General features: G+C 41.2%; 1 protein-coding gene across 3 annotated transcripts in view; it reads right to left on the minus strand.

Moving 5' to 3' along the window:
- The window catches only part of cdc42se2 (CDC42 small effector 2), an 88,571-nt gene that overhangs the window by 24,295 nt on the left and 37,638 nt on the right, over positions 1-26,638 (minus strand). For all 3 annotated transcript variants that reach the window (XM_060845481.1, XM_060845472.1, XM_060845491.1), the window contains exon 3: positions 12,395-12,499. In XM_060845481.1, the coding sequence (XP_060701464.1) occupies positions 12,395-12,499 (105 nt within the window). The remainder of the gene's footprint in view (positions 1-12,394; positions 12,500-26,638) is intronic.

Raw genomic sequence — 26,638 nt, forward strand, 5'->3', positions numbered from 1 at the left:
TTTCATATTCCACTGGTACAAGACAAGAACAGCTTAAGTGTAGCTTAGTTTTTACGAACTTACGTCAATTTGCTGTTAATTTAGAGGAATTATTCATGCAAGGTTTAGCTGTGCTACATGCAAAATAAGTTACCAACTGCCCATAGGAATGCATTAAAAATGATCATATGAACAACTTTCAATCTTAGCAGATAAAATATTTTAAAAGAAGATAATTTACTATTCAGAAAAAAAAGTGTATTTTCCCTCCTCTTTCCTTCACATTTTAAATCTTACCCTCTGGGGCCTGTTGCATTAATTCCTATCTGTATCAATTAGAACATAACTAGTAAAATTGTTAACAATCCTTGTTAAATTAGAAATTAAATGAGCACTTCCATATAAAATGCTGATCTATATCCCTTTACAATTACCAAATAGATAATGGACAAATTGCAGCCTTAGATCTGACTGTTGGATCACATTTCAGCCTAGCTTCAGTTTACAGAAGCTACTGAAGACTTAACTTGTAAGCAGCTGGTGTCAGAAACACATAAAGGACTTGAAGATGGTCATTTAGCTTTAGTAAGACCTCAAAATGAAATCTGGCCACAGTTTCCAATTTCTATTATTATTAAATGTTCTATGTTGAGAATTTGTATGTTGAGATGTTATGCTAATTTAGGAGATAGAGAAAGTTAACATATTACTTTGATGTTTGCATTTTTCAAGAATGAATCTAATTTTTTTTTATTTTTGTAATACCAGAAACAGGATTTAAATGGATATGGCTCTTATTAGCAACTTAGTTCTCATGTAAAAGGCTAAATTTATTGGTGCATTAACTCTCGGGGAAGTACTTCCTGAACTGGATCCAGAGAAATTGTGAACCGGTTGAACCAATGTTTGAAACTTAGCACAGGGCAGATTAGAGGCATAGAACTCTTTAATTCAGTGCTGATGCATTTTGGGCCAAATACCCTAATTCTGCTCCCATACCTCATGTCTGTGCTGGTCTAGGAAGCATTGCACAGACTGCTTGTAAACGGGAAGGTTGGAATAAAGGAATTACTGGAATATGGAAGAACTTAGTAGCCTCTCAATCATTGCCATTATGCTTAATATGGATGTAAAATCCTTCTTAGGGTTGGTTTTAATCATGAAATTCAATCAGTTACATGGGAGTATTTGAAGACAGAGTATCATGTGTGGGAGCAAAGATGGCATTTCAGTATCTAAAGCACAAACCACCGGCAATATTTGAGTATTCAAGGCACTGACAAAGCAGGAACTGTAATTTATGATATCGTCGTTGTCTATGCAATGCACAACAAAGACTTTCAAGGAGTTACTTAAGACAAAGAAGATTCTTCTGTATCATTAAGCCATTTAAAGGCCTGAGAATTTTAAACTCATAAGATCAGAACTTCACAACCTCATTTAACCTAAAAGTCTTTAGATTACATTAAAAAATGCAATTATTCCCACAACTGCTTGATAGACTGTAGTCTTTAACAATAATTGTCAATATTCTGCATAAGAACATTTAGGTTGCAGATTTATTGTCTTAGTTCATTTTAACAACACATGACATTTCAAAAATGCCACAAGTAATTTTCAGACAGAATTTAATTAAGGAAATAATAAAAGTGACTATCACCTGATGAAGGAGCGTTGCTCCGAAAGCAAGTGTGCTTCCAATTAAACCTGTTGGACTATAGCCTGGTGTTGTGTGATTTTTAACTTTGTAAACTCTCAATGTATGATGTGCAATTTGAGCAATACCAGCCGTTCACCTCTTTGAGTCTGAGTGTGAACCCAGCCTAGACTAACCCATCAAAGTTACATCTCAATCTTTGGCTAAAGTCTAACTGGAGTCGATTTGGCCAGTCTCAAATCAATACATCGTCAGCACTCAAAAGTACAAAGTTATATATTATTTAGCAAAAAACAAAGAATGGACGATATAAGACAGAAATGAAGGAACGCAAATAGTCTAACTAAGTAGGTGAGGATAATGGTTTTGCACTCTTCATGGGCACATGAGATTAGGATTTCTGCTCATTTGCCACATAATGTACCTCATAATGGGTTATGGTTTGATTGCTCTGAGAAGCTCAATTTCATGTTCTTATTCCTGTACATTCTACAACATATAAATCACATGGTGTAATACTGGCTTGCAGTTTGTGGTCGTAATGGTAGTAAAAATATCAGAATTCGCCAGCATTACTGTGAAACAGAAACAGCTTCTGGAATCTGAATGTACACAGTTAAATGTGGAAATCGGGAAGTTGCTATCAACGATGTCTTATTCTTCCAGAGGACATGTTGTTGCAGTCTTCATTCAGCATTTGACATGAAGTTCAATCTTTTAAGTACAATTTTTGCTTTGTTATAATTAAGGAAAATATAAAGTTTTGCTTGATTAACCCAAATTTTAACAACTTCCTAAATCAGAATTATTGCTAAACTGCCTTTCTGATCCTGAGAGAAACATTTTGTGGAGTGTGAGTCTCATTCCTTCAGAATAAACTTTAAAATACAGATGATTTTTTGGAATAATAAAAACTAACCTTTTTAAAAATAAATTATAACATTTCAGTTCCTCCATTAATCCCATGCATGAATTAATTTTTGTTTTACTTTCTGTACAATCACTGAAATGTGAATTACTATCTTTTTTAACTTAACTGCTGAAAACAGGAATTCATCAATTTCATCAGCTAATAATCTTGCTTGTTCCCTGTAATGCTTTTTAATACCTCAAGTGGCACCAAATTCAATGTTACCTTACAACAGAGGAAGTCTAAGCTGGAGAGTTGCTAAATCTTATGAATGAAGGTAGTGCACTTTTGTATGAAATTCTATGGTCATCTGTTTTCATAAAATCAACTATCCAATGAGAATAAATATATTAATGCCTTCATTAAAATAGCATAAACATTCATTCTTAAAATCACTCAACAGAATTACAAATGATTAACCAGGTCAAGATGGACCCCTTGGCTATGCCTACCTCTTTGTAGGGTATGTGGAACAGTCAATCTTCCACAGTTACACTGGCACGATACCCCACCTTTTCCTCTGCTAGATAGATGACTGCGTCAGCACCACCTCATGCTCTCAAGGATGTTGAATGGTACATCAACTTCACCAATACCTTTCGCTCTGAACTCAAGTTCACATGGACCATCTTCAACACCTTTCTTGCCTTCCTGAACCTCTCTGTCTCTATCTCTATCTCTAGCCACTTACTCAACACGGCCATCTATTTCAAACCCACTGATACCCACAGAAACCTGGACTAGACCTTCTCCCACCCCCACTCCTATAAAAACGCAATCCCTTACTCCCAGTTCTTCTGCCTCCACTGTGCCTGCTCCGAGGACATCCCAGATGTCCTCCTGTTTCAGAGAACGGAATTTCCCTTCCCAAGTGATCAACAATGCCCTCCAGTGCATCTTCCCACACCTCTGCCCTGAATCCCTCCCCTCCAACCACAACAAGAATAGAACCCCCAGTCACCTTCCGTGCGATTACCCTCCGCCAGTTACAGTCAGACCCAACCACCAAAGATATTTTCCTCCTCAACACTATCTGTGTTCCACATAGACCATTCCCTCTGCGACTCCCTTGTTAGACCCACGTCCCTCCACTAACCCACGCTCTACAGCCGGCACCGACCCTTACTGCCAATTGAGGTGTAAAACCTGCACCCACACCTCCCCCCTCACCAGCGTCCAAAGTCCCAAAGGATCTTTTCACATCGACAGAGATTTTCCTGCACATCAAACCACCTTATCTACCATGACCGTTGCTCTCAATGAGGTCTCCTCTACGTTGGGGAGGCAGGTCACCAACTTGCAAAATGTTTTAGGGAACATCTCTGGGACACACATGCCAAACAACCCCACCGCCCTGTGGTTGACCACTTCAATTCAACTTCCCACTCCCCCAAGGACATGCAAGTCCTGGGCCTCCTCCACTGCCAAATCAAAGCCACCTGCCAATGGAAGGAAGAATGCCTCATCATTCACTTTGGGACCTTCAACCACTTGGCATCAACATCAACTTGACTAGTTTCCAAATCTTCCCTCTCCCCATCTCAAACCAGATCCAACCCTCCAACTCAGCACCTTCCTCTTGAACTGTCCTATCTGTCCAGCTTTCTTCCCAAATGTCCTCTTTACCCTCCCCACCAGTATATTATAATTACCCACCTATCACATTCCCACCTACTTTCTCCCCACCCCTATTTATCTCTCATTCCCCATCCCCCTTCACATTCCCAATGATGGGCTTATGCCCAAAACGTTGATTCTCCTGCTCCTCAGATGCTGCCTGACCTGCAGCATCCAGTGCCACCCTTTTCGACTCTGAGTCTCCAGCACCTGCAGTGCTCACTTTCTCCTAGGTGAAGATAGTATGTTAACAAACTCTATCTCAAATGCAACTGAGCAATCTAAATCAGAGCAGACCAGGATTTGATCCCTAGTCTGCAGTGACTTCATTGCTCATGCGCAGGGAAATGATAGGTAGATCAAATTGTCCTCAGTAGCCTCAAATGGATGAAGAGAAAATCAGCAAGGATTTATCCTCCTAATCACTATACAATGAAAAACAATCAAAAGAGATGGAACAAATGGAACTGAGGTACATTATATGGCAACAAGACTTGAGGAGTTGGACGGCCTTCTTTTCTATTAGGTTAATCATCCTTGGAATGGGGGCCCGGCAGATTTTATTGAATATGTGTTTCTGATTGGCCCAGCTTAACAAACCCAATCAAGGAGTGCTGGTTAACACATATAAACAGCAGTCTTAGTTGTTCAGGGAGAGGTGGGCGCCGCAGGGAGTGGAGTGCATCATTTCCCCCTCCAACGCTATTTTAATTTAGTCCTTGCCCTCCCCTTCACTGTTTTGATCACACAGCATTGCCCTTTGATGTGAAGGGCACTGCTTGTCACTGGCCACTCGGGTGTTTTCCTACTTTTCCTGGTGGTGGAAATTGAATAAAGATTTGTACACCTTGTCTCTCACTGTGTCTCACAGCTGCACACACACACCATGGGTGCTGGGGAAAATAAGCACTACCGCAGTTAGGCGATAGTGTGGGGTTAATATAAAAAAAATATATATATACAAAAAAAAAACAGCAGTCTTAGTTGTTCAGGGAGAGGTGGGCGCCGCAGGGAGTGGAGTGCATCATTTCCCCCTCCAACGCTATTTTAATTTAGTCCTTGCCCTCCCCTTCACTGTTTTGATCACACAGCATTGCCATTTGATGTGAAGGGCACTGCTTGTCACAGGCCACTCGGGTGTCTTCCTACTTTTCCTGGTGGTGGAAATTGAATAAAGATTTGTACACCTTGTCTCTCACTGTGTCTCACACCTGCGCACACACACCATGGGTGCTGGGGTTAAAAATAATAAGCACTACCGCAGTTAGGCGGTAGTGTGGGGGTTAATTTAAAAAAAAAGGAAAAAAGAAAAAAAAGAGGAAAAAAAGAGGAAAAAAAATAAACAGCAGTCTTAGTTGTTCAGGGAGAGGTGGGCGCCGCAGGGAGTGGAGTGCATCATTTCCCCCTCCAACTCTATTTTGATTTAGTCCCTGCCCTCCCCTTCACTGTTTGATCACACAGCATTGCCCTTTGATGTGAAGGGCACTGCTTGTCACAGGCCACTCGGGTGTTTTCCTACTTTTCCTGGTGGTGGAAATTGAATAAAGATTCGTGCACTTTGTGTCTCTCACTGTGTCTCACACCTGCACACTCACACCCTAGGTGCTGGGGAAAAATAACCACTACCCCAGTTAGGCGGTAGTTTGTGGGTTAATTAAAAAAAAGAAAAAAGAAAAAGAAGAAGAAAAAAATAAACAGCAGTTTTGCCCTTTGATGTGAAGGGCACTGCTTGTCACTGGCCATCCGGGTGTTTTCCTAACTTCCTGGTGGTGGAATTTGAATAAAGATTCGTGCACTTTGTGTCTCTCACTGTGTATCACACCTGCACACACACACCATGGGTGCTGGGGAAAAAAATAAGCACTATTGCAGTTAGACGGTAGCGTGAGTGTTAAATAAATAAATAAATAAATAAATAGAAGTGTTTTGATGTGAAGGGCACTGCTTGTCAAAAAAAAAACACTGCATGTCGGATGTTTCGTTAAAAAAATAAACAGGAGTATTCACACAGCATTGTCTTTAAGAAAAAAAAGAACAAAAAAGCAGGCTCCTACTGCAGTTAGGCGGTAGTCTGGGGGTTAAAAGGAAAAAAAGAAAAAAAAAGAAAAAATAAATAAACAGCACTCTCAGAGGTGGGCACCGCAGGGAGTGGAGTGCATTATTTCCCCCTCCAACTCTATTTTGATTTAATCCCTGCCCTCCCCTTCACTGTTTGATCACACAGCATTGCCCTTTGTGAAAGGCACTGCTTGTCACTGGCCTCTCGGGTGTTTCCTTTCTTCCTGGTGGTGGAAATTGAATAAAGACTCGTACGCCTTGTGTCTCACACCTGAACACATGTGACAGGGATGGTGGGGAAAAAATAAGCACTACTGCAACAAGGCGGTAGTGTGGAGGTAAGGAAAAAAAATTTAAACAGCAGTCTCCTGCTGCAGGTAGGCTGTAGTGTGGGGGTTAAAAGGAAAAAAAAGGAAAAAAAAGAAAAAAGAGAAAATTAAAAAAAACAGTAGTCTTAGAGGTGGGCGCTGCAGAGAGTGGAGCGCATTATTTCCCCCTCCAATTCTATTTTGATTAAATCCCTGCCTTCCCCTTCACTGTTTGATCACACAGCACTGCCCTTTGATGTGAAGGGCATTACTTATCACTGGCCACTCGGATGTTTCCTTTCTTCCTGGTGGTGGAAACCGAATAAAGATTCATACACCTTGTGTCTCACACCTGCAAACACACAACATGGATGCTGGGGAAAGAATAAGCGCTACCGCAGTTAGGCGGTAGTGTGTGTGCGTGTGTGTGTGTGTGTGTGGGGTTAAAATAAATAAATAAATAAATAAAAACAGGAGTGTCAGATATCTTGCTCACTCTAAGATATGGCTCTGAAGGAGCTGGACCAGTATTCAAGGACTCTCCTAAAAAAAGATAAACAGGAGTGTCAGAGGTTCAGTTCACTCTGAGTGCTGGTTCTGAGGGAGCTGGATCAGTGTGTGTGTGCGTGCAAGGACTCAACAACAAAAAATAAACAGCAGTCTCAGAGGTGGGCACCGCAGGTACTGGAGTGCATTATTTCCCCCTCCAACTCAATTTGGTTTAATCCCTGCCCTCCCCTTCACTGTTTGATCACACAACATTGCCCTTCGATGTGAAGGGCACTGCTTGTCACAGGCCACTCGGGTGTTTCTTTTCTTCCTGGTGGTGGAAATTTGAATAAAGATTTGCACACCTGGTGTCTTTCAATGTGTCTCACACCTGCACACACACAACAGCTGGAGAAAAAATAAGCACGACTATAGTTAGGTGGTAGTGTGGGGATAAAAAAGACAAAAAAAAGGAGCATCAGGGATTCTGCTCACTCAGAGCAAAAAAGGAAAAAAAAGAAAAAAACAAAAAAGAAAAAAAAAAGAAAGTAAACAGGAGTGTTACCGCAGTTAGGCGGTAGTGTGGGGGTAAAAAAAAAGATAAACAATAGTCTCAGAGGTGGGCGCCGCAGGGAGTGGAGTTCATTATTTCCCCCTCCAACCCGATTTTGATTAAATCCCTGCCTTCCCCTTCACTGTTTGATCACACAGCATTGCTCTTTGATGTGAAGGGCATTGCTTGTCACAGGCCACCAGGTGTTTCTTTTCTTCCTGGTGGTGGAAATTTGAATAAAGATTCGCACGCCTGGTGTCTTTCACTGTGTCTCATGCCTGCCCACACACAACATGGGTGCTGGGGAAAAATAAGCACTACTGCAGTTAAGCGGTAGAGCGGGGGCAAATTTTAAAAAAGAAAAAAATAAACAGCAGTCTCAGAGGTGGGCATTGCACGGAGTGAAGTGCATTATTTTCCCCGCCAACTCCATTTTGATTTAATCCCTGCCCTTCCCTTCACTGTTTGATCACACAGCATTGCCCTTTGATGTCAAGGGCACTGCTTGTACACCTTGTGTCTTTCACTGTGTCTCACACCTGCACACACACAACTGCACTACTGCAGTTAGATAATAGTGTGGGGGCAATAAAAAATAAAGAGAAAAAAAAGAACAGGAATGTCAGAGGTTCTGTTCACTCTGACAGCTGGCTGTGAGGGAACTGGACCAGTGTCAAGAACATCCATGTGTAAATAAAGGGTAACTTGGTGATGGGATACCAGCCTCTGTAAAAAAAAAAACAAGAGTGTAGACAGCTTGTTCACTCTGAGAGCTAGCTCCGAGGGAGCTGGATCAGTATCAAGTACAATACACATGTAAATAAAGGGTGACTTGGTGGTGAGATACTGATCTCTGTGGAGTTACTTCAGTGTAACAAGAGAAAAGCATGTTCCTGAAGAAATTGGCTTGCAGCTGTCATTGGGGAAAGCATTTCTGGCATCATGCTGTTATTTGGGAAGCCTGAAATAAAAAAGCAGTCCTCAGGAGGTAGGCATCGCAGGGAGTAGAGTGTATTATTTTCCCCTTCAACTCTATTTTGATTTAATCCCTGCCCTCCCCTTTACTGTTTGATTACGCAGCTTGCCCTCGAAGAAGAGTAGATTAGATTACTTACAGTGTGGAAACAGGCCCTTCGGCCCAACAAGTCCACACCGACCCGCCGAAGCGCCACCCACCTACATTTACCCCTTACTTAACACTACGGGCAATTTAGCATGGCCAATTCACCTGACCCACACATCTTTGTTACTGCGGGAGGAAACCGGAGCACCCGGAGGAAACCCACGCAGACACGGGGAGAACGTGCAAACTCCACACAGTCAGTCGCCTGAGGCAGGAATTGAACCCAGGTCCCTGGCGCTGTGAGGCAGCAGCGCTAACCACTGTGCCGCCTAAAGAGTACTGCTGGTCACTGGCCATTTGGGCGTTTCATTTCTTCCTGGTGGTGGAAATTGTAAAAAGATTTGTACTCCTTATGTCTTTCATTGTGTCTCACACCTGCACACATACATACAACATGGGTGCTAGGCAAAATATAATAAATAGCAGTCTCAGGGATTTTTCTCACTCGCAGGATTGGTTCTAGTCTATGTACAATGCAAATAGAACATAGAACAGTACAGCACAGAACAGGCCCTTCAGCCCACGATGTTGTGCCGACCATTGATCCTCATGTATGCACTCTCAGATTTCTGTGACCATATGCATGTCCAGCAGTCTCTTAAATGTCCCCAGTGACCTTGCTTCCCCAACTGCTGTTGGCAATGCTGTCACAACTCTCTGTGTAAAGAACCCACCTCTGACATCCCCTCTTTTCTATCCTCCAACCAGCTTAAAACTATGACCCCTCGTGTTAGCCATTTCTGCCCTGGAAAATAGTCTCTGGCTATTGACTCTATCTATGCCTCTCATTATCTTGTATACCTCAATTAGGTCCCCTCTTCTCCTCCTTTTCTCCAATGAAAAAAGTCCGAGCTCAGTCAACCTCTCTTCACAAGATAAGCCCTCTAGTCCAGGCAGCATCCTGGTAAACCTCCTCTGAACCCTCTGCAAAGCAGCCACATCTTTCCTATAATAGGGAGACCAGAACTGGACGCAGTATTCCAAGTGCGATCTAACCAAAGTTTTACAGAGCTGCAACAGGATCTCACGACTCTTAAACTCAATCCCCCTGTTAATGAAAGCCAAAACACCATATGCTTTCTTAACAACAATGTCCACTTGGGTGGCCATTTTAAGGGATCTATATACCTGCACACCAAGATCCCTCTGTTCCTCCACACTGCCAAGAATCCTATCCTTAATCCTGTACTCAGTTTTCAAGTTTGACCTTCCAAAATGCATCACCTTGCATTTATCCAGGTTGAACTCCATCTGCCACCTCTCAGCCCATCTCTGCATCTTGTCAATGTCCTGTTGCAGTCTACAACAGTCCTCTATACTGTCAACGACACCTCCAACCTTTGTTTCGTCTGCAAACTTGCTGACTCATCCTTCAATCCCCTCATCCAATCATTAATAAAAATTACAAACACTAGAGGCTCAAGGACAGAGCCCTGTGGAACACCACTCACCACTGACTTCCAGGCAGAATATTTTCCTTCTACTACCACTCGCTGTCTTCTGTTGGCCAGCCAATTCTGTATCCAGACAGCTATGTTCCCCTGTATGCCATTCCTCCTGACCTTCTGAATGAGCCTACCATGGGGAACCTTATCAAATGCCTTGCTGAAGTCCACATACACCGCATCCACAGCTCGACCCTCATCAGCTTTTCTAGTCACGTCCTCAAAGAACTCGATAAGGTTTGGGAGGCATGACCTTCCCCTCACAAAGCCATGTTGACTGCATTTAATCAAGCCATGCTCTTCCAGATGGTCATAAATCCTATCCCTCAGAATTCTTTCTAACACCTTGCAGACAACAGACGTGAGACTTACTGGTCTGTTATTGCTGGGGACTTCCTTATTTCCTTTCTTGAAGAGAGGAATTACATTTACCTCTCTCCAGTCCTCAGCTAAGACTCCAGTGGAGAGCGAGGATGCAAAGATCTTTGCAAGTGGCGAAGCAATCGCACTTCTCATTTCCCACAGCAGCCGAGGACAAATCTGGTCCGGGCCTGGCGACTTGTCATTCTTAATGTTTGACAAAATTTTCAGCACATCAGCTTCCTTTATCTCTAAGCATTTCAGCATTCATACCTGCTCTTCAAAGGTTTCATTCACTACAAAGTTTGTTTCTTTCGTAAAGACAGAAGCAAAAAACTCAGTTAGGGCTTCCTCTACCTCCTCAGACTCCACACAAAATACCCTATGCTATCCCTGATCGGCCCTACTCTTTCTTTGACCATTCTCTTATTCCTCACATAAGTGTAAAATGCCTTTGTGTTCTCCCTAATCTGTTCTGCCAAGCCTTTCTCATACCCCCTCCTGGCTCTCCTCAGACCATTTTCAGCTCCTTCCTCACCTGCCTGTAATCCACCTTATGTAAGCTACCTTCTTCCTTTTGACAAGAAGCTCCACCACTCTCGTCATCCAAGGTTCCTTTATTTTATCCCTTCTTGCCTGTCTCAGAGGACATATTTATTCATCACTCGCAACAACTGTTCCTTAAACAGTCTCCACATATCTATAGTGCCTTTACCATGGAACAATTGCTCCTAGTCCTTGCTTCCTAACTCATGTCTAATCGCATCATAGTTTCCTCTTCCCCAATTAAATATCCTCCCATTTTGCCTAATCCTCTCCTTCTCCATAGCTATGTAGAATGTGAAGCAGTTGTGGTCACTATCACCAAAATGCTCTCCCACCACAAGATCTTATAGCTAGTTTATGGCTAGTTTCTGAGTACCAAGTCTAAAATGGTCTCTCCCCTCGTCAGCCTGTCAATGTACTGAGTTAGGGAACCCTCCTGAACACACCTTACAAAACCAGCTCCATTCAAATCTTCTGCTCGAAGGAGGTTCCAATCAAAATTGGGAAAGTTAAAGTTACTCATTACAAAAACTCTACTACGTCCACACTTTTCCAAAATTTGCCGACCTATGCTTTCTTCAATCTCCCTGCTACTATTGGGGGGCCTGTAGTAAATCCCTAACGACGTGACTGCTCCCTTGCTGTTATTAATTTCCACTCATACTGACTTGGTAGGCAGATCGTCCTCGACAATAGAAGCTTCTGTAGCTGTGAGGGGGTGTAGCTCTCTGATTAGTGGTGCTACACCCCCTCCTCTTTTCCCCCCTCCCTATTCTTTTTAAATGCTCTAAACCCTGGAACATCCAGCAACCATTCCTGCTCCTGAGAAACCTATGTCTCTGTTATGGCCGCAATCCATGCTCTAAGTTCATCACTTTTATTTCTGATACTCCTTGCATTAAAGCAAACACACTTTAACTGATCCCTTGGTTCCTTCCCAGGAAATTCCTTCCCACTAGCTGGTCTACCTCTTGCTATTGCCTCATCTGCATCAATTCTCACCTCCGGTATAAAGGGTGACTGAGTGAGAGAAGACTGGCCTCCGTGGAGTTATTTCAGGTTATAACAGGATCAGATTTGGCAGTGATGGACCAGTTCTCAGATATCTGTCAGTACTCTACTTCCTTGCTCACATTCTAAGAAAGGACAAATGGCAAATTATCTCGGAGATGACAGGACATATGAGGATTATGTGCTCAGAATAAACATTCATTGCCAGAGAGGAAATGAAACAACAGGGGAGTAAAGAAAATTATCAAATCAAAACAACGAGAGATGGTTTAACCTAGAAGTAAATCTATTCAATCTACTTTTGCAATATTATATCAAAGGGAAGTATTGGCACTCACGGAGTTCATTCCACTATTAAAGACATCTCCTGATCCTACATGGGCTGTGTGAACAAAGTTAGTTGGCTCCCCTATCATGCTTCGATCAATCCGCCGTCGCCTTTTCTGAAACAGAAGAAAGGATTGTCAGAACTCTTTTCTATTTACAGTTTGGTGAACAAAAAGAAAACAAAATAATATGGACATTTTTTTCAATTTCTACCTGGTTCCGTCAAAAGTACAAAGGAGAAGAACAGCACAGGAACATGCCTTTCTACCCTACAAGCCTGTGCCCATCATCATCCCCCAACTACACGAAAAAAAACAAACTTTCTGCCCTTATTCAGTCCATACCCCTATTACCCCCGCCCCCATTCAGGTAACCATCCAGATGTTTCTTAAATGTTGCCAGTATGCCTGCTTCCACCACCTCTTCTGGCAGTGCACTCGAGGCTCCTACCACTCTGCATGAAAACTTCCCTCGCACATCTCCCTTAAACTTACCCCTCTCACCTTGAACCTGTTGCCTCCTTCTGACTGAAACTTAAACACTGGGAAAAAGCCTCTGACTATCCACCCTTTCTATGCCTCTCATAATTTTATAGATGTCAATCAAATCACCTCTCAGCCACCGTCTTTCCAATTGTTATGAAGTCGAAAAAGTTTATGCTCACTTTAAGATAGAAAATTGTTTCTGAATTGCAAAATAAATTTAAAGGACAGTCACAGCTGCGAGAACACAACAGCAAAGAGGTGGGTTGTTCCAAACCTGTGTTTTGTTTGCTGTTTTGACAACAATTCAAATTTAACCAATTAACTTATGCCCAGGGTACTAAAACCCAATTGAGATTGAATTTATTATATTGACTACATCAGAATAATGAGAGGGAACGATGTTGCAGGTACAAAAAATGTGGGCATTTGAGAATTGGTCAGAGCAACTGCCTCTGAATTACATAGCAATTGCTGTAGAACCAGACAGCAAAGGCCATCCGAAGAACTAGATATCTTGCTTTCAAAATGTGCCGTTTCCTGTAAAAACACTTGCAATAAGATGAAAGAAGACTCAGGGAGAATAATCAGAACCCAGGGATCCATAGCCGAATCAGAAGACCAGAAGGAAGGCAGCACAAAAGATTGTGCGGATTTAAGATTAAGTTAATATACTGTTTAATAATTGTATTATTGGAACAGCATACTAATAGAATTGTGTTCAGTTAAGGGATAGTGATTAGTTAGGTGAAAGAGTGTTTGGTTTGTTAACAGTTTTGTTTAAAGTTCACTTTTAGAGTTAGGAAAATAAATTGTTACTTTTCTTTAAATAATGGAAATTAGGAGTTTTCTTTCATTCACTCACACTCCTACCAGATTGTGAGATGAGGCAAGCCTTTCTTGGTTTTAATTGGCAGAGGGGTTCAACCTCAGCGCCTTAACACAATGAAATTAACCCCACTCTTTGTAACCTTTCCTCATAGCTAATGTCCTCGAGACCATGCAACATCCTGGTGAACCTTCTCTGCACTCTCTCCAAAGCTTCCACATCCTCCTGGCAGTGTGGCAACCAAAACTGCATACAATATTTCAAATCCAGCCTAACAAGGGTTTTATGTAGCTACAATATGGTTTTGTATACTTTTGTACTCCATGTCCTAGTCGATGAATGAAGCAACATTGTCAGATGTTCAGCAACATGATAAATGCATTCAAACAATTTTGATATTCTGTTCAAATTCTGCTTCATTATAAAAACCAAAGTGTTATTAAACCTAAATGGCCTTTGACTTATTGATGGCTTTGATTTTAAGCACAATTGTCCAAAAGTTGGTAACTGCTTACATATTTTGTGTCTAACAACAGGCCTGGGCATGCATTATTAATACAGTACAGTATTGACATGCAACTCAAAACGTGAATTTGTGCCACAGGATTAAAACATACAAGTCAGTATTATAATTTGGACAACATTCAGGACAGTTGGGAAATCCTATAGGGTACTGAGTATGATGCTTAATCGAGACCAGCTCAAGGAATGAGTCCAGCTCATTTTAATTCTTCTGAATAGCCCTCTCTTAACTTCCCTACACTAAAGTCAAGAGGGTGTCAATATTGGTGGGTGGGAGTGTGAGTTTATGCAACAGGCAGACTTGGTGAGGAACTCATACAAATTAGTCCCTCAGCATAAAGTTACAGCAGTGACAGAGTACTCCTAACAGCTAGGAATGCTGGGACTGAGAGAGAAATCCAGGGCTGAGAACCTTGTGAGACTGGAAGCAACATTCCTGTGTCTCACAGAATTTAAGAGAACATTTTTGCTTCTCTTTTCTGGTCACTCTGCTGTCTCTCTCAGAGTTTCAATGAGGCATTGATGCAATGTGTACTTTTATATTTGAAGTTAAAAATCATGTCATAATAACCATAACACCACTGAACCTCCAGTGCAGCATGCTAAGCAGATCCAGTCATGCCCAAGTTCTGAACAATTAAAACGGTGATGTAAATATTCAGGTGATGCGCTACCATTTTAACATCCCACCAATGTTATTCACACTGGTTGGGCTGGGTTAAACTCAAGGCTAGAAAGACTGATCACTGTAATGAAGTTCTAAATCTTCCTTTGAACCTTTCACAGCTAACAACATTCACATATCTTCTAGTCTCTTAGCCTCTGATCAGGCAGCATTGCCAATGATTCCCCTACCTGTGTTAGCTGTGACCCTATTGGTACCACTCTCACCTCTGAGTCATATTGTTAAAACCGGTTATAAATTCAATTATGTCTAAGAATTCAGCACAAAATCAGGTCAGCATCCAGTGCAGTACTCCTGGAGACCTGTTAAATGAGATAGGCCTATCCATCCTCTCAGAAACTTGTAAAAGAACTCATGACATTTCATTTACCTCTTCGACAACACCTCAAAATCAGTTTATCTGGTCATGATTACACCACTGTTTGTGGAGTTGCTGTGTACAAATTGGCTGATGTCATAGAGTTATACAGCACGGAAACAGACACTTCTGTCTAACTCATTCCTGCCAATGAGGTTTCTGAAACTAAATTAGATCATTAGCCTGCCTTTGGCCCATATCCCGCCAAACCTTTTCTCTTCATGTTCTAGTCCAAATGTCTTTTAAATAATCTAACTGTACTTGCACCTACCACTTCCTTTTGTTCATTTTGTATTGACACACCACTCTGTACATAAAAAGGTTGCCCCTCAGGACCCTTTAAATCTTTCCCCTCTTATTTTAAAACTACACTCACCAGTTGAGCTTCCCTGCACTAGGGAAAAAAAACCTTTGTTATTCGTCTTATCTGTGACACTCATGATTTTATAAGCCGCTAAAAAGTCACACCTCAACCTCCTATGCTCCAGGGAAAAAAAGTCCCAGCTTAACCAGTTTCTGTTTATAAATCATATCCTCCAGTTGCAGTAACATATTTGTAATTCTTTTCCACACCATTTTCAATTTAATATCTTTCCTGTAGCAGAACGACCAGAACTGTACGCAGTACTCCAAATGTGGCCTTACCAATATCCCATACAGCTGCAACATGATGTCCCAACTTCTTTGCTCAATGCTCTGACGAAAAAGGCAAGTGTACCAAATGTCTTCTTCACCACCCTATCCACCTGTGATGCTACTTTCAAAGGACTATATACCGGAACCCTTCGGTCTCTCTACTCAACAACACTCCCCATGGCACCACCATTAACTGTGTAAGTCCTGCCCCGGTTTGACTTACCAAAATGGCATACATTGCATTTATTGAAATCAAAATCTATCTGTCATTTCTTGGCCCATTGACCCAGCTGATCAAGATCCCCTTGTACTCTTAGATAACTTTCTTTACTGTCCACAATACCACCAATGTTTTTGTCACACTACCTCTATTCTCACCTAAATTGTTTGTACAAATGAAAAACAACAATAGACCCTGCACTGATCATGCCGGAACACTGGTGGCCACTGGCCTCCTGTCTGATAAACAATCCTCTACCACCAGCCTCTGCTTCCTGCCATTTAGCTCTCCTTATACTCCCATGTGATTTAACTTTATTATGCAGTCTGCAACACAGAACCTTGTTGAAAGCCTTGCTAAAGTCCATGTAGACAACGTTTTCCACTTTGTCCTCATCTGTCTTCTTCTGTTTTAGATTAGACTACTTACAGTGTGGAGACAGGCCCTTCAGGCCAACAAGTACACACCAACCCGCCAAAGCGCAACCCACCCATTGACCTACATATATCACTTCACCTAACACTACGGGCAATTTAGCATGACCAATTCACCAAGCCTGCACATTTTTGGACTGTGGGAGGAAACCGGAGCACCCAGAGGAAACCCACGCAGACGCAGGGAGAATGTGCAAACTCCACACAGGCAGTTGCCTAAGGCGGGAATTGAACCCGGGTCTCTGGCGCTGTGAGGCAGCAGTGCTAACTGCTGTGCCATCGTGCTGCCCTTCTTGGTCAAGTCTTCAAAAAACTCAGAGAAAGTGAGGACTGCAGATGCTGGAGATCAGTCAAAAAGTGTGACGCTGGAAAAGCAGAGCAGATCAGGCAGCATCCGAGGAGCAGGAGAGTCAACATTTCAGTTTTACCCCCTGCTGATGAATGACTTTTTGACTCCTTGAAAAACTCAATCAGTTTGTGAGACACAATTTCACATGCATAAAGCTATACCATAAAGCCACTATCCCTAATCAGTCCTTGCCTGCCTAAATGCATATAAATCTTATCTATCAAAATCTCCTCAAACAACCTACCCACTACTGACGTCAGTGTCATCATTTTGTTGTTCCTGGGCTTTTCCTTACAGCCTTGCTTAAATAAAGGCACATCATTAGCAAATCTCCAGTCTTCTGGCACCACAGCCATGGCAGCAGATGCTATAAATATCTCTGCTAGGGGCTCCACAACTTCTTAGGAGAAGTAAGGACTGCAGATGCTGGAGATCAGAGTCGAAAAGCGTGACGCTGGAAAAGCACAGCTGGTCAGGCAATATCCAAGGTGCAGGTGAATCAATGTTTCTGGCATGACCCCTTCATCAGGCCCGAATGCTCTACAGATTCTGTCTGACCAGCTGTGCTTTTCCAGCACCACACCTTTCCGCTCCACAGTTTCTTCCCTAACTTCAAATAATATCTTAGGATATGCTTAATTAGGTGCCGGTAATTTATTTACCTTTATGAATCTTAAGACCTCCAGCACCTCCTCTTCTGTAATGTGGACTCTTTTCCACACATCACTATTTCCTCAACCTTCTTAGTTTCTAGGACTTTCTCCACAGTAAAAACTGATGCAAAGTATTTGTTTAGTATCTCACCCATCTCCTATGGTTCCACACATAGATGGCCTAGTTGATCTTTAAGGGGCCCTATTCTGTCTATAGTTGCTCTTTTGCCTTTAGTGTACTTGTAGAATCTCTTTGGATTCTCCTTAACTCTATCTACCAAAGTTACCTCATATCCCTTTTTGTTGTCCTGATTTCCCTTTTAAGTGTGCCCTTACTCCCCATACTCCTCAAGGGAACATATACTGCCTCTGAACTCTCATTATCTTGCTTTTGAAATCCTCACACTAGCCAGTCATCTCTTTACCTGTGAGTAGCTCATCCTAATCAAGTTTGAAAGTTCCAGTCTGATAGTCAAAATTGGTCTTGCTCTAATTTACAATTTTAATGTTCATACAAGGCCTATCTTTTTTCACAAGTATCTAAAACTAATAGAATTTCCCAAAAGAAAGTTGAGTTTTGCTCCTTCTCAACATCTTGATCAAAAAAATTTTCTAAAACAGACTTAAATTCCTCCTCATTGAAGCCCTTAACACTATGACACTTCCATAGTTAAAATCCTCGACTATTATAATCCTATTATTCATAGAATTTCTACTGTATGGAAACAGGCCCTTCAGTCCAACAGGCCCACACCGACCCTCTTAAGAGTAACCCACCCAGACCCATTTCCCTACCCTATTATCCTATATTTACCCATGACTAATGCCGTCAAGAGTGTGGTGCTGAAAAAGCCCAGCATGTCAGACAGCATCCAAGGAGCAGTAGAATCAATAGTTCAGGCATAAGCTCTTCATCAGGAATGCCAGGGGTTTATGTCCAAAATGTTGATTTTCCTGCATGTCAGATGCTGCCTGACCTGCTATGCTTTTCCAGTACCACAATCTTGACTCTGATCACCTGCATCTGCAGTCCTCCTTGACTAATGCACCTAACTTATACATCCCTGAACATTGTGGGCAATTTAGCTTGGCCGATTCACCGAAACCGTGCATCTTTGGGTTGTGGGAGGAAACTGGAGCACCTGAACAAAACCCATGCAGACACAGAGAGAATGTACAAACTCCACATGGATAGTCATCCCAGGCTGGAATCAAATCTGGGTCCCTGGCGCTGTGAGGCAGCAGCGCTAACCACTGAGCCACCATGATTCCCGACATTTTTACAGACATCTCCCTGCATATTTGCTCATCAGTTCAGGTATCCTTGACAACACTCACTGCTGTTAAGTTTAAAAATGAGTCATGGACTGAATAAGGTGCTGTCTTCAATTTTGTGCTGACTATTGATATATTCTGTACAACAGTGATAATTCCATATACCTGCTGCCTGTATCCATCTAGATAGTAAAGGTAGTAGCTTTGGAAGATGCTTTCTAATAAGCCATCGTGTATTGCTGCAGTACATTTTTTTGATGGCACATATAGCTGTCCCTGTGCTTTGGTGATGGAGGTTGATGGTAGTGGAAGGAGTACCATTCAACTGGGCTGCTGTGTCCTGAATGGTGTCAAACTTTGAATGTTTTTGCAGGTACACTTATCCAGGCAAATGGAAAGTACTCTGTCATATTCACGAATTGTGCCTTGTAGATGGTGAATAAGTTATGGGGAGACAGGTAGTAAGCTATTGACTATAAGATTCCTTGCCTCTAATCTGCTCTTGTAGCCATGGTATTTATAAAGCTGGTCCATTCAGTTTCTGGTCAAGGGGAACCCCCAGGGTATTGAAAGTGGGAGGTTTGACAATGACAATGCTATTCAACATCAAGAGGAAATAGTTAGGTTATATCTGGTTTGTAATGGTCATTACCTGGCACAAGTGTGCAACAAATATTACTTCTACTTATCAATCCAATCCTGGAAGACACAAGTCATTGTTTTTCAATTTTGTGATAGAGTTTGAACAGGTAAAATAAGAAAAGCTAAAATTGCAGATTCCATATGTGTGAAATTTAAATAGAAACCAAGACTGAGAGTTCAAGCCTGAATTTAACCTCTCAACACTTTGGATCACATGGTGAGATTTAAAGCTTCGGTAGCATGCCATTCTCAGATCTACACACAGAATATGTGCTACTTTAACAGGCACATTTTGGGCAATCTTGAAGGGGCTTGGATCCAGCTGGGCAACAATGGCACTGAAATTAAAAGTCAGCATCTTATGACATCATTCAGTTCATGACTCATTTTTAAAATTAACAGCAGTCAGTGTTGTCAAGGATACCTGAGCTGAAGAGCAGCAAAACAGAAAAGGATCAAAAAGAGGGCCTCCTGGAACAGGAGGATAATGTGCTTGGGAAGCTGTGCTGTGGGAAAGAGGATATAGCAGCAATATCTCAAACATAGTCTGTAATTGTGAACCAGCAACTTTGAGAATGCCAGTGACTGCCATTTCCTGAAGCCATCTCAACTGAGATTTGCAAGATACAACATGAAAGTTACCAGTGAGTATGACAAGAGCACCAAGAGTAATTCAAATAACAACTTGCATTTATAAATTGTCAGTAATTTAGGTTATCTTCCCAGTGACAGCATTTTGTTGGTAACACAGGAATGATGATCATCTTTTCTGAATTAGAGATGTATGATGCATTTGTGACAGCATTATTGCCAAGTGGGGGAATGTCACTGGTTACCAATCTTTAAAACGCTTTAGAAAAATGTCTGGAATTTCTGACCTGAGGACTAGGAAATCAAATTCTAAATTGTTGAACTATACACAACTTTGGTAACAACAGACAATTTCATTATCTCACCTGCTACAGTAAGGCACATTTATCTACATAAACTGACTTCCTGCTGCAGTTTACAGAGGGCTGTTACATCTTATTTTCAACAATAAAGTTGCTGAATTGAACATGGTTAGTTGGTACGTCGTGTTTGGCCCAGCGCCAACGTTATTTACTTGAAAGCCCATTGTGGTGCTAAGCCATCTAAACTAGGAAGATTGATTATCAATCTGCATGGAGTTGATTGATTTCAGACAGTATTGCAGAAGTGGTGAAACAACAACTCTCAATTTCCAGCCTAGTCCAGTTTCTGGGGATAATGCAAAGCTTTTGTTTGCAGTTACTATTTATTAACACCTGCTAGAAGGTTTGAGTTCTTATAAAGTTGGTGACAATTGTGTAATTTTGTTACACTCATGTATTACAGCATGGTTCAGTTTCTATGACAGGACAAATGATTCAGAGCTTTTTAAAAAAAATGTTCAGTGATCATAAATCACACTCACATTGCAACTTTTTAATTATGTTAGGAAAGCTATACTTCCATGGAATCCCCACAGTGCGTAAATATATGTCCACACAGACCTTCTGAACAGTTTCCCACTCAGACTCATACCCCATCCCTGTATGGCTAATGCATCTAACCTGTACATCCCTGATCACTTTAGACACTTTAGCATGGCCAATCCACCTGATTTGCCAGAGCACTTAGCAGATACCCATGTGAACGTGGGGGAACAACATGCAAAGTCCACGCAGACAATCACCCGAGGCTGAAATTGAACCTGGGCCCCTGGCGCTGTGAGGCAGCAGTGCTAACCACTGAGCTACCATGCCACCAATACTTGTTTACCAAGCTTAAAACACAAAGAAATCTTAATAGAAAGAAAAATAAATCAATTATAATCTACGCTAATGTAAGGGAGGTTTTATGTTTTGTTCTTGAGGCAGACTGTTCTCAAGCTTGACATTACATTTGAACTGAAGTTGACCTTCAAATCCCATGCCTGTGCCATGGTTAAACCATCTAGTCCCACCTCTCATAATATTGCCCAAATGACCCTGACCCATTTGTTGATACTCATATTTATACCTTTGCCAACTCTAGATGAACTTTTCTACAAATTGTCTGATGAACTTCCATGCCCTACCATCCATAAACCAGACATCATTAAAAAAACTGCTGCCTCTGTCCTAATCTGCAAACAAATCTTCGTCCATTGCCCCTGCAATACAGGTCCATTTGATTCTTGGTTAAGCAATGATTTAAGAATCCTCATCTCTGAATTCAAATCCCTAGATGGCCTCATCCCTCCCGAATTATAATTTTCTCTAGCCCTACAATTTTTCAAAGCATCTGACATCCCATGACTTCAGCACCTGATTCTAACTGCTCCACTATTGGCTGCCTGGTCCCCAAGTTCTGGAGAATTAAATTCCTTTCCTGTACCTCCCCACCTCACATTAATTTTCAGAAATACCTTAAAAGAGTAATGTCTTTGACTAAGCCTTTAAGTTATCCACCCTAATATTTCTTTATCCATTTAGTGTCACATTTTGTTTATTAATGCCACTCTGAAGAGTCTTCAAACTTTTTTGTTAAAGGCCTTATATGTAGATCAGTTATTGTTTTGGAGTATGCTGTCTGAATTTTGGTGGCAACCTGAACTGCAATTTCAAGCGTATTTTGGGTGTAAGTTCACAACAGTGCCACAAACAGTACCAACATCCATTCTTCGTTATAGATATTTACAAATTTGCTTTTAAAACAGCAGAGGAACTAAATATTTGAGTTATCAGCCATGCCACTGGAAAGTTTTGTCTTCTCTCCTGTCACCAGATGCTTAGTTAAGATTATGATTATTTTTGTTGAGTAAAAATTACTTTTGAACTAATTGTATTCTGTTGTTGGTTGTTGTTTATTATAATGCTTGCAACTTACATGAACAGTTGAGCAGAACCTAAACCTGTCCTTTGCTGTAACGTTTGCAAAATCTACATAATTTGTGATTGACAACTGGGTAAGACATTGACTTAACCTTACAACCAATGCTGACACAACGGATGAAATTGCCTCCTTCTAAACAGTAACAATTCTATGAAACATCTAGATTCCTGTAAGATTATTTGATAAGTCTAGGTGAAACTGATTATTATAATTAAGATTTGGAGATACTGGTGTTGGACTGGGGTGAACAAAGTTAAAAATCACACAACACCAGGTTATAGTGCAACAGCTGCTTCTTCATCAGGTGGTTGTGGAGTGCACGATTGTAAGATACAGAACTTATAGCAAAAATTTACAGTGTGATGTAACTGAAATTATACATTGAAAAATACCTTGATTGTTTGTTAAGTCCTTCAGCTGTTAGAATAACCACGTTAGTTTCACTTCTTTCAGTTGTAAATCACAAAACTTTTTTTTTAAAAGTTACATTCTCAGATTAACTTAACAATTGGTGTCAGCCAAGATTTGCTGCTGACTGTGCCATAATGATTAGACTGATTCTAATCTAAAAAATGAATTAACAGAATCTTACGTGGAAGATTGCGTTAATTCATTTTTTAGATTAGAATCAGTCTAAACATTATGGCACAGACAGCAGCGCTCAGGGGGCTAACACCTTCAACACGTCATCTGGGCTGACACCAATTGTTAAAGTTAACCTGAGAGTGTAACTTTTAAAAAAAGAGTTTTGTGATGTAAAAAAAGGGTGTATAATTTCAGTAACATCACACTGTAAACTTTTGCTATAAATTCTGTGTCTTACAATTGTGTACTCCTCAACCACCTAATGAAGGAGCAGTGCTCCAAAAGCTAGTATTCCCAATTAAACCTGTTGGACTATAACCTATTATAATTAAGATTGACATATTGGTAAAACAGGAAGATAAATACAATTCAACCTAACTTAACCAAATCAACATACTTATAATTGCAGAATAACAGTGGGACAGTGTTTAAAAAGGAGTATAATTACTTGAGTGAATAGATTTCTCTGTAACATGTGACGTGGTTCTACGATTATGTTGTTCTGGACTGCTAATGGACTCGTGTTTCCTTGGGCAGTCTGAAATATCATACTGAAATATTCTATGGAGCAACATTCATTGGATTCCAAGTGAGATCCATCACTTCTACTGATTTAAAAATTGTTATTTTGAAATTCCTCCTTGCCCTCCCCTTTAGCTGTCTGTCTAATGCCTTCCAGTTCTAGAATCATCTGAAAGTACACCAAATGATCAATTCTGGCCTGTTGCATATTCCTATTTTTTTTTAAAGATATTTTTATTAGAAATTTAATATTTTGACAGATTTACAAAAATAAACAGAACTTTCAAGCACAAACATTAATATAAAAATAGATCTTAAATATATAATCATCAAAATTCAAAGGAATGATACTAAAGAAGAAAGAAAAACAATGAAACTCAGTTAACTACTAATCTAATCCACAATTATCCAGAGTGTATAGTTGAGTCACTTACATCCTTCAAACAAGAGAAAATGTTCTCTAATACACTCATAACAGTATAATAAAAAGGAAACTATTTCCAAACAATAAGAACAAAAAAAATAAAACATGTTTGAATGGAGATCCTCCCCCTTGTTCTCAGGGGGCCTTACTTCCTTTCTAAAGGTGCACCATATCCTCTCCCAAACAGTGTCCCACCCTTGACCTGGGCGCTCCTTAATAGGATTTAGATATAATACCGAGCTAGAATTGACAGTGAGCGCCCCACCCCCACCCCTCCCCACCCATACCTGAGTATATCTGATAGCATCAATGCCACGTACAAACACACATAACTATAAAATTACAACTCCAACAAATTACAATTAAGTATAATAACATAAAATAGCAAGAGAAGACAACCCTGCTCCCAGAAGCAAAAGTAAAGTAGAGTAAAGTATCCATTTCTCCCCACGGAGTGTGGAAGAGGCAAGCCAACATAAATTGTCTCTTACGATTTATTTAAACGAGTCTAAAAGTTCCTTAGCCTCTTCTGGTGATCTAAAATTATACTCGGATCCTTCGTGGGTAAAGCATAACGTCGCTGGGTAGCGTAAGGTGTATTGAATATTTAAGTTCCTTAGACATTTCTTCACCTCATCAAACGCCTTCCTCCTTCGTGCCAAAGCCGGGGAGAAGTCCTGAAATAACATAATCTTGGATCCTTCATGAATCATAGCTTTAGGATCCTTTCCAAGATTTCTGGAGGCATCCAGGAGTATCTGCCTCTCCCTATAACTCTGCAGCCGGAACAGGACCGGGCGTGGGCGCTGGTTTGGGCCAGATCCGCGTACAGCGACCCGGTAGGCCCACTCCACCCTTACCCGGTCAGTTTCTGCCCCCAGGTTTAAAAGCTGGGGCAACCATCGCTCCAGAAATACTGCTAACTGTCCCTTCTCTTCTTGTTCAGGGAGGCCCAGAAGACGGATATTCTTTCTCCGATTTCTATTATCCAGGTCATCCATGTAGATTTCAAAGGCCCGGACTCTCTGCTCCAGAGCTGGCACCTGTTCTGCAGCTGTTTGTGCTGCAGCCTCGGAGGTCGTGGCCTTTAGCTCCGCCCCCTTCACTCGGCCCTGTAATTCCTCGAGAGCCTGGCTGTACTTTTGTAACTTTTCTTCGAATGCATTCCATCTCTGTCTGGATTCTGCGATGAAATTGACGAGTGTCGTTTCCAACCTGGCAATCATCTCTTCAAGGCCTGTTTTTACATCAGCTGCAGCCGGAGGAGGAGAGGAGGGTGGGGGAGGGGTCTTTGTTTTCTGAGAGCTGCGGGATCCCTTTGGTTTACTCATTATCCACTTAATATTAAACTGCTTAAATATAATAGTAAACAGCTAATTAAGGTTAGAAAATTTTTTTGGGTGGTTTGGTAAGTGTGGTGGGGGTGAGTAACTCACTTTACCCAGGTTTTGGGAAGAGCACTGTAAACTCAGACTTGCTGAGTCGCCGCCATCTTGGATCTCGCATATTCCTATTTTTAATTGCTTTTCTCGTAGCAGACATGCATCATCTGTCTGAGAACAATGTGCTGGAATACCCTCCCCAGATCTTTCAGCTTCTATAGTCTTCCTTCCAGTTAAACCTATTTTTTGTCCAAACTTTTTTTAATAACTCATCATTTTATACGTTTTACTACTTTAAAGGCATTATGTAAAGTAAGTCAGTTGTTGTCACCATTAGAACATAAAGAATAGTACACCTGACCAGGTGTTTTGCCGAAAACCATTTCTGAAGTACTTCCCATCAGCAGTGTCGGTCTATCAACCCAGCCACAGTTTTGCAATATTGCCACACATTTTTGCAGCACATAAGGTTCTCCAGCATGTCCTCTGTGAGTGAGCTAGTAAACTGGATACATAACTGACTAAGTTATAGAAGACAGAGTTGTGGTGGAAGGGTATTTTTCAGATTAGAGATCTGTGACCAGTGATGTACTGTAGGGATCAGTGCTGAGACCTCAATACAGATAAGTGATTTGGAAAAGAACATATGTAACCTGATTAGTAACTTTGCAGATGATACAAAGATTGGGGAGCTGCAGATAGTGGGCAGGATTGCTGGAGGATACAGCAGGATATAGATAGGCTAAAGACTTGGGCAGAGAAATGGAATGTAATCATCACAAATATGAGGTGATGCATTTTGGGTTACCTAATGCAGGAGGGCAGTATACAGTAAATTACAGAATCCTTAATAGCATCAAAATACAGAGAGATCTTGGTCTACAGGTCCATAGTCCTCTGAAAGTGACAAGAAGGTTCAGATGGTCAAGAAGGCTTGTGAGTGCTTGTAGCCAGAGCATAGGGTATAAAAATTGAGAAGTCATGTTGCAGATGTATAGAACTTCTATTAAATCACATTTGGAATATTACGAACAGTTCTGGTTGCCACACTACCAGAGGAGGTGGACGCATTGGAGAAGGTTGAGAAACGGTTTTCTAGAATATTACCTGCTTTAAAGGGTATTAACCATGAAATGAGACGGAGAAAGTTGGTTTGTTTGCACCTGAATGTTGAAGATGAGGTTAACCTGATACAGATTGACAATATTATGACAGGCATTAATAGAATGGATAGTCAGTCTTCTTCGCAGGATAGAAATGTCAAATATTAAGGGCAGAAGTTTAAGGTAAAAGTGAATGAGTTTAAAAGAGATGTCAAATTCAGGTTTTTTTAAGACATAGAATGGTAAGTGTCTGGAATGTGCTACCAGAGGACGTGGA

This window comes from Hemiscyllium ocellatum, chromosome 2 (genome assembly GCF_020745735.1).
Source record: "Hemiscyllium ocellatum isolate sHemOce1 chromosome 2, sHemOce1.pat.X.cur, whole genome shotgun sequence".
Classification (NCBI taxonomy): Eukaryota; Metazoa; Chordata; class Chondrichthyes; order Orectolobiformes; family Hemiscylliidae; genus Hemiscyllium; species Hemiscyllium ocellatum.